Source organism: Tamandua tetradactyla, chromosome 16 (assembly GCF_023851605.1).
Source record: "Tamandua tetradactyla isolate mTamTet1 chromosome 16, mTamTet1.pri, whole genome shotgun sequence".
Lineage (NCBI taxonomy): Eukaryota > Metazoa > Chordata > Mammalia > Pilosa > Myrmecophagidae > Tamandua > Tamandua tetradactyla.
This window is the reverse complement of record NC_135342.1, coordinates 30,298,065-30,307,066: the sequence shown is the minus strand read 5'-3', so window position 1 is coordinate 30,307,066 and position 9,002 is coordinate 30,298,065. Positions and strand designations below refer to the sequence as shown.

Genomic DNA, 9,002 nt, shown 5'->3' with positions numbered 1-9,002 from the left:
GCCCTCTTCCCCCTCCTCTGGTCAATCCCCCTTCCTTGGTGACTGGTCCAAGGAGGGGCCTGTGCATATATAGGTAACCTCTCCAGGAGGGGCTGGCCAGAGGGACTTCAGGCATAGAAGGTGAGGAGGGGGCTCTGGGCGTCTGAAGGTGGCAGGGGGGAGCAGGGGCTAGTGATGGAGTGCCTGAGGCTTAGGATGGGTCAGTGTTGAGCTCTGGCCAGTGACTACCCTGCCTGTGCCTCAGTTTTTTCTTCTGTAAAATGGGTCTCAGAGCAGCATTCACTGCGCCAGGCTGCTGGTGGTGGGTTGGACACATTTGGGGGCAGCCTTTGGCATCAGGGTTGTGGGGTGAGAGTGAGACGTGAGCTGGACCCTCCTTGCCCTCCTGGCCTTTACCCACCTCACCACTGCTCATGCTCATGTGTCTCAGACAGACCATGGCTCCCGTCGCTGTGGAGGCAGAGAAGGGGTCCCCGGTCGTGGTGGGCCTACTGGTCGTGGGCAACGTCATTATTCTGGTGAGGACCCCCCATCCCTGCATCTCTTTTGCTGGAGAACCTAGTGGATGTGTGAGGGAGGGGGCTGAGGGCTCAAGTCAGAGCAGCCTGGGTTTGAATCCCAACTCCGCCTCTTCCCAGCTATATGACCTTGAGAAAGCCACTTCCCTGTGCTTTCATTTCCCCATGTATAGATTGTGTTGTGGTGTGGACTAAATGGATTGATCCACATACAGCCCTCAGCTCAGAAAAAGTGCTCCACCAACATCAGCACCACGATGGACTTAATGTGATTGCTTGGCCATAACGATGTCTTTTAATTAATGTCATTTTTAAAAATAAGTGATATTTGCACATAGCTCTGGAGCCAGATGGCCTGGTCTTAAATTGCAGCTCTGTCATTTTTTAGTTGTGGGACCTGGGACCAGTGATGCATGGGTAAGAGGGAGATAAAATAGAAATGCTGGGAGAATGAGATGAGTGAGGGGACTTTAGTGCTTAGAAGAATGCTTGGCCGGTGGGAGCTGTTCGCGTGGGCCCTCCTGGCAGTCACATCTCAGCTGCACCCACAGCAGCTGGCCCACACCGGGCAGTGCCTGGGGCCAGGGTCTGGCACAGAGGAAGAACTCTGTCCACTGAGAAGCCTCCCTCCTTGCTCCCCACCCCCCACCCCCATCGACTTAGTTTCTCCAATATTCTTTAACCAAATGCAAATATATGTACCTATTTTTTTCCCCTTTCTTGTCCAAATCATGGCTCACTCCACATCCTGTTCTGCATGCCACCTCGCCCCCTTTCCACCTGGCCCGCTAGCCTGTGGGTCATTCGGCCTCAGTCCTCAGAAAGTCCCCTGCCCTTTTCCACTACTGCACAGTACTCCTTCCTGTGGCACCCTCCTCCCCTTGCTGACCATGAGACAGCGAATAACTTTGTGGGTTCATGATTTTTCCCTCTTGGGTGATTGTATCTCTAGACTGATTCCTGGAAGTGGAATTGCTGGGCCAAAGAGGATGCATTGGTGACTTTTATGGCCAATTTCCCTTCTCAGGGAATAATGCATGGCAACCTGGGAGGGTCGCGGCTAGGCCACCCTTGTTAGATGCCCGCCTTACAGAGAGGGCAGTGGAGGGTACGAGTGGGGCAGGAACCAGGAGAGCGCAGCAGGCCGGGGCCCTAAGCAGGCCTCTCTCCTCGGCCCCACCCCACCCCCGTCCAGCTGTCAGGCCTGGCCCTGTTTGCCGAGACGGTGTGGGTGACCGCCGACCAGTACCGTGTGTACCCGTTAATGGGCGTCTCAGGCAAGGACGACGTCTTTGCTGGCGCGTGGATCGCCATCTTCTGCGGCTTCTCCTTCTTCGTGGTGGCCAGCTTGGGCGTGGGCGCGGCGCTGTGCCGCCGCCGGTCCATGGTCCTGACGGTGAGGCCCCACAGGCGGGACGGGACGGGCTGGGCCAAGAGGGAAGCGGGAAGCGTGTTTCCTCCGAGGTGCCCTCACTAGACAAGTGTTCAATGCGGCCCCTCATGGGCAGCACCGCAGTTAATCTTCGCCCAATCCAAGACCTTGGCTCGGCTGTTACCTCACTTTAAAAAGGGGAAATTTGGGGCACAGGAAAACCACACAGTAGAAGGACTCTTCATGCGGGTAGCATGGCTGTGGTTGTTCTCCAGAGTCTATGCTCATGAGCTCTGCCAATGATAACAAAAATAGTAGCACAGCTACCATTTAATGAGGACTCGCTGCATGCCAGGAGTTGTTCTAAATGCTTTATTCCTCACAGCCTGCCATGAGACAAATATTGTTGTTGTCTGAGCTCACTTGACAAAAATTGAAATTGAGGCTAAGAGAGGTGAAGTCATTTATCCAGGGTCACACAGCAAATGAGTGGACCAGCCAGGATTTGAATGTGAGCAATTCAATTCTTGAGGCTACCCTCAACCTCTGCCAACGACAGTGGCAGGGACAACCCCTGCCCCCTTCCCAAGTATCTTTCCTGTGCCTGGCACTAAGTTAAGTGGTTTAGAGACCTGAACTCTCTCGTTCCTCCCAGACGCTCTCAGAGGTAAGTGTTTTGTGCCCATCTACCAGATGACAAAACTGAAGCTCAGGAAGCCAGCAGCCCAAGTAGTTGGGAGAACAGGGATTCCAATCCCGGCTGGGCTCACGCAAGCCAATGCTGTGCTTCTTTTACAGTTGGGGTCTTTTAGATTTCCAAGAGCAGCTCCTGGGGGTATAGTGGTGAACAAAAACAGACAAAAACCCTTGCCCCAGGGGGAAAATGTTCAGAGGCTGAAAACAATGAACAAAGAAGGGACACTCAGAGTTTGGGGAGGGGAAGGGAAGGGGTCAGGGCCAGAGAAAGCCAAGACCTGAAAGAGGTGAGGAAATGAGGCACCTGTATAAGAAAGAGCAAGTGCAAAGGCTCTGAGGCTGGATGGGGCCGGGAAAAGTTCACCCAATGGGTGAGAGAGGGAGAGAGAAGAAAGAAAGACTGAATTTTTAAAAAAAAAGGAGGCCACTCTTGCCTCCTCTGGCCACCCTCTGCCTGCCCGTGTTTTTTTTTCCCCGGGGTGTTTAGAAGCACATTCCAGACATCAAGTCATTTATCTGTAAATACTTGAGCCTGTATTTCTCTGAGTGATAAGGACATTGTTTTAAAGCAGTCAGGCAGGTTTTGCATCATCATCACTCTTTTGGTTCTGAAAAGATGTCAAATCCACACCCAAGCCCTTGTTGCTTCCAGGGTGGGGGCACAGCTAAGGATTTGGGTGAGGGGTGAGGCCAGTAAAGTAATTCTTATTAAACATCAACTATAGTGCTTTTTTTTTTTTTTTTTTTTTTTTTTTTGGCATACCATGCCCGTTGGTCCATCCTGCAAACTTCACCCTAATTCTTTTATGGCTTCCAATACCCAGTCTGTGCTCAGACATCCCAACTGTCTCGAGAATGTCTTTATTCTTTTCTTTTTATAGTAGACCCTTAAATTACTGATTCCAAGTCATTGGTTAACTTTGGAAACTACACTGTATATTTAAACTATTTTTGTTGTTGTTGATTTCATTTGTCCCCAATATTTTATTATTAAAAAATTCAGACATACAGAGAAGTTGAAAGAACTATACAACAAACACCCTGTACCCACCACATCCCTTGTCCTAATTAAAAAAAAAAAATTGATCTGTTCCTCAAGGGGGTCTGACTTACATAGTGTCAAGTAAAAAAACAAACCCAGACCTGCTAAGGAGACTTTATTTGAAAGGATTTGCAAAGGCGGATGGGGGACCATGGCAACAGGCAACTATTGAAAGAACACTCCCACCATACAGTCTGAAAGCATCTCAGGGGTTTTTCTTTTATAGAGAGGAAAGAATCGGGTATGGGGAAGTGGGATGAAAGAGTAGTATGATCCGTTAGTGGATATGAGAATATTTTATGCTGGGTATTTTATGCTGAGAAAATTTCATGCTGGAAGGCCCCTTAAAGTTCAGGGGTTTGGAGGAAGGAGAGAAGCTTACGCAAAGTTTGGTCAATAAACACTTTGTTCCTATCAATCAGTGGGACCAGCAGTTCAGCGAATAATTTGTGAGGCAAAGAGTGGGAATTTGGAGGGTCTGTGAGTCTTGAATAATTTAAATCTTATGGGGAAGAGCGATTTTCTGGAATACAAGGGGTGGGTGGGGAATTTCTTAACCTTCCTGGTTTCCCGGCTCAAGTAAAACTTTCCCATCCTCCACGGGCTTTGCCCTACCTGGGCGGGCCTTCTCTCTCTCCCCAGTACCTGGCGCTCATGCTCATTGTCTACATCTTTGAGTGCGCCTCCTGCATCACGTCCTACACCCACCGAGACTACGTGAGTCCATCGAGGCCCGGGCAGGGGACTGACTTCAGCGGGGGAGCATGGGGAAAGGTGTGGGGCAGGGGGCGGGGACCTCTCTCGCTGGACCCAGCCCCTTCTGGCCCTCCACAGATGGTGTCCAACCCATCCCTGATCACCAAGCAGATGCTGACCTTCTACAGCGCAGACACGGGCCAGGGCCGGGAGCTGACGCGCCTCTGGGACCGCATCATGATCGAGGTGGGGAGGGTGGGCCCTCACTCTGCCTCCTCGGAGGTGAGCCAGTGCTTTACCCCTGTGCGGAGACGCCCAGAAAGGGAGAGTCGCTTGCACAGAGCCACTGGGTTGGTGAGTGGCAGAGCTGGGATTCAAACTGGCAGTCTGGATCCAGACCCCTGCTCTTAACTAGGGCGCACCCTGCCTTAATGAAACAACGCTAAATGGCAAACATTATGGCGCACCATCGCTGAGCACTGTTCCAAGCCCTTGTAAAGCTTATTTCATCCTCACCAGCGCTCCACATCGGCTTTTTACAGATGAGGAAACCGAGAAAGGGGGTTGAGTGACAAGGCCATGCAGCCAGAAGGACCCAAGCCCTGTTCTTAGTTAAGCCCAATGGATGCTGCATCTCCAGAGGAGGAAATTGAGGGGCTGTTTGGCCCACCCGACACATTTGACCAGGATTTAAAGGTTGCCCGAGCCTGTGTTTTTATCATTCCGGGGCTCCAAATTCAAACACACAGTTTTGGCCAGGAGAAGCCAAAAATCTGTCTTTTCATGTCATTCACCCCAGTTTTTAGTGATCAATAACTAAAATTTGAAAGAATTTTAAAACAAAACACCAGTGTGTTCTTGATCCAAATCCCCCACCAGTCTCCCAGTCCTGGGACAAATGTCTTCTGATCTCCACCCTCTCTCCTGACATTGAGTCCCAAGTTATGGCAGCGCAGGCCTTGCCTCTCCTTGCTGTGTGACCTCAGGAAGGTGGCTGGCCTTTCTGTGCCCAAGCCTGCCTGACCCGCCTCTCTCTCCAGCAAGAGTGCTGTGGGGCCTCAGGGCCCATGGACTGGGTGAACTTCACGTCAGCCTTCCGAGCGGCCACCCCGGAGGTGGTGTTCCCATGGCCCCCGCTGTGCTGCCGCCGGACCGGCAACTTCATCCCACTCAACGAGGAGGGCTGCCGCCTGGGTCACGTGGACTACTTGTTCACCAAGGTGTGTCCGCACTCCCCGTGCCTGCCTGTCCGTCTGTTCTTTCTGTTCTCTGTTCCCCCTTGCTTCCTCTCTGGCTTCCCTCTCTCCTCCTAATGCCTGTCTTTCCATCTCCCTTTCTCTCTCTTTTCCAGCTTTCTCTTCCTCTTCTCTCTCTACATCGTCCCTCTTTCCTTCTGACTGTCTGTCTCTTTTTCTGGATCTTTTTCTCTCCCTCTTGGTGTCTCTGAGTCTCTTCTTGTCTTTCTCTTACTGGGCCTTTCTCTCTTTTCCTTTCTCCCTTCCTCCTTCTGTCTTTCTCCTCCTATCATCCCCTCCCTCTGGTCTTCTTCCTCTCTGCTTCCCTCTCTCTCCCCCACCTGTCTCCCTTATGTCTCCCACCCTACCATCCCCAAGCGCCACCTCTGTGCCCAGACCCAGGCAGGCCCCTTTCCGTGCTGCTCCACCTGATCCTTCTCACCAGTACTGGCCTCACAGGTAAGGGGCCTGAAGGCCTCAGGCTCGGGTACCTCAGACTTACCTGGGGGCTTATTAAAACCCTTCCAGGGGGTCTGGGGTGGGGCCCAAGAATTTGCATTTCTAATAAATCTTCCAGTGAAGCCAATCCTGCTGGTCTCAGTCCACTGGGCAAGCCAACAGGGTGCACAGGGGCTGCTGGACTCAGAACTTTCCCTGGCTATCTAGGCCAGGTTGGAATAAAGGCAGCGGCTAAAACAGCACCAACATCTTTACCCCCGTGCCAGGCATTCTTCTACATGCTTTGTGTTTTTATCCACTTTAATCCACACCCCAACCTTATGGGGTAAAGACAATTTTCTTACCCCCCCTTTTGACAGGTGATGAAACTGAGAGTTCATTCTCTAGTGGCTAGTGAGGGAGGGAACTGGGACTCAAGTTCAGGCAGTCAGGCCCCAATGAGGTACTTTGAATGTTCACTGAAAGGTGAGGGCAGGTAGGCAGAGAAGGGAGAAGGAGGTTAAACTAAAAGGTGAACTAGCCCCAGGGCTCCCTGCTGCTGCTTTCGGCTACTTGGGAGCCCTTCAGCCACTTGTCTTGGATCAGGTGTCATGGCAAGGGGGCCACCGCTCAAGCCCTGAGCCTGCAGAGCATGGGCACACTCCTCTTACCGGATCTCTGCCACCTCTCAGAGGACATTGCTATCAAGATTCCCACTTCATGGGTTGGAAAACTGAGGCTCAGAGAGTCAAAGACACCCCGTGGCCCCACAGCCTGTTAACAAATAGCAGAGTTGGCCCCCAACTTGGCCCTGCCTGACTGAGGATACTGACCCTGAACCTCTGAACTTGGCTTCTTGCAAACCAGGCCACAGGTTGTGTGAAGCAAGTCATGTAGGCTCTGGTCGCCTCAGCCTCATCTTTAAATGAGGAGGTATTGGAACTGGGCTGAACTTAAAGGTGAGTTTCAAAGCCTAGGAACTTGTGGGCAGCTTGGAAAGTCGGCCTTCTGTCCATCATAGTCACAGCCTACTCGTGCAGGATCTGTTTCTGCATCACCTCTTTGGATCCCCAAAACCACCCTTGGAAGTAGACACTGTCAGGATCCCCATTGCTTAGATGAGAAGACTGAGGCTCAGGGAAGAAAGTGACCTTCTCTGGGGCTCATAGTGACTATTGCCCCCAGCTGCAAGCCTCCCTGGGCATTTCTCAATGCCCCCCCCCCCCCATTCCCCCACTCCTTTGCCCCTACCTAGGGCTGCTTCGAGCACATCGGCCACGCCATTGACAGCTACACGTGGGGCATCTCATGGTTTGGGTTTGCCATCCTGATGTGGACGGTGAGAGACAGGGAGCCTGTGGGCTGGGTAGGATGTGGGTGTGGGGCTGCAGCATCCCTCACCTGATTGCCTTCTTGCCCAGCTCCCTGTGATGCTGATAGCCATGTACTTCTACACCACCATATGAGGAACAGAAGGGCAGGCCAAGGGCACAGTTGGCCTCCTCCTTCTCCTACTCCTGCCTCCTTCAGCCAGGGCCTGCATGACCGCCTCCCATCTCCCTTCCCCAGCTCCTGCACCCTTCCCTCTTTCCTCTCCAAGATCTCCTTTGGGTTTCGGAGCCCTACTGGTTCTCGGGGGTGTCCTGAAACCCCTGGATATGTGTGCATGGATCTTTTGCCCCTGACCCCATATCACTTGGCTGATTCCTATCATCTCTCAGTCTCAATTTAAAAGTCATGTCCTCGGGGGACCCTGGCCCAATCCCACGACCGCATTCATAGATGCTTCTCTTTCAGCTCCCCGAGATTCTCCATCATGGCGGGTGTCACCATTGTCTCTGAATAGCGTCTCTGTGGTTGTCTGTTTAAGCTCTGGAAGATGCATTGCCATGAGGGAAAGTTCTGTCACGGTCACTTGACTGTATCCAGCATTGTCCAGCACAAGGCTGAGCATGGACTAGATATTCAATAAATACTGGTTGAATGAATGAAGTTGCTTTCTTCTGGGGCAAGGGTGAACAAACGAGGAGTCTTTAATGGAAGTGTCAGAAACCCAACTGGCATTGGCTGAAGCATCATTGGCTCATGTAACTGAGTCAGTAGGGCTGGCTCCAGGAATGTCTGGATCCAGGAGTTCAATCTGCTTGCAGGACACCTGTTTCAATCTCAGGCAGGATTTCTCTGGCAACATCAGACTTACATGATTATAGCTAAGCAACATGGCAGATGAGAAAGGGCTTCTCTCCCAATAGCTTTAGCCAAAGTGCAGGAACTGAATCTCACTATCCTGGCTTAGGTTCTAAGCTCGGTCTTTGGTTGAGGAGGGGAGGGCACTTGGATCGATTATCCTGCTAAGGATGCATCTGATGGAGAGGACTTGTTTATTAATAGAAAATCAGGGTGCAGGATTGTTAGGCAGATACAAATGACAGACATCCTCCTCTGAGAGGCAGTAGCTTCCAGCAAGTTCTCTAAGGGGTCCATCATAGCAAACAGCTGAAGAATCTCATTATCCCTCTTTTGTCCTCCCTGAAGCAGCCCCATCTATGGCCATTTTGCAGCAATTAGGCCTTGCCAGGAGAGCCTGGCTTCCTTCCCCATCAAATGAAATATCCCTGGATCCTCATTTATTCCACTGGTCTGGAGATGATATGCACATGTTGGATTCAGATTTCAAAGTTTAAAAATATACTTAAAAAAAGGTGTAATGGTCAAAGAGGTCATTATTTGCTAGAGTGAAAAATTGGGAACAACCATCCATCAGTAAGGATTGGGTTGTATAACTGATGTTAAGTCCTTCACTGAAATTCAATTTACTTATTTAAAAAAAGATAGATCTACGTGAGTTAATATGAAAAGTCATCATAATGGTATAAATAATCAGAAAGCACATATTCGGACATTCATTACAGTAACCTAAAGGATCATGGATATCAGCAGTGCTATGTGTATATTCTAGGATACAATGCAATAGTAAATAACTTTGAAATAAAGCTGTATGTTGT

General features: G+C 50.9%; 1 protein-coding gene across 1 annotated transcript; it reads left to right on the top strand.

Annotated features, from left to right (window-relative positions):
* The first annotated feature begins 437 nt into the window (after positions 1 to 437).
* Positions 438 to 7,529, top strand: UPK1A (uroplakin 1A). Its single transcript, XM_077133624.1, has 7 exons — positions 438 to 518; positions 1,714 to 1,914; positions 4,271 to 4,345; positions 4,463 to 4,570; positions 5,365 to 5,544; positions 7,253 to 7,336; positions 7,419 to 7,529. Exons 1-7 carry the CDS (start codon positions 438 to 440, stop codon positions 7,461 to 7,463), a joined length of 774 nt encoding a protein of 257 aa, XP_076989739.1. The 3' UTR covers positions 7,464 to 7,529.
* Positions 7,530 to 9,002: the final 1,473 nt, after the last annotated feature.

Bases quoted from the DNA above. Each gene is read 5' to 3' on its own strand.
- UPK1A (XM_077133624.1), top strand. From the start codon at position 438: ATGGCTCCCGTCGCTGTGGAGGCAGAGAAGGGGTCCCCGGTCGTGGTG. The intron at 5,545-7,252 runs GTGTGTCCGCAC...GCCCCTACCTAG, and splicing joins TGGACTACTTGTTCACCAAG to GGCTGCTTCGAGCACATCGG. The intron at 7,337-7,418 runs GTGAGAGACAGG...CTTCTTGCCCAG, and splicing joins TTGCCATCCTGATGTGGACG to CTCCCTGTGATGCTGATAGC.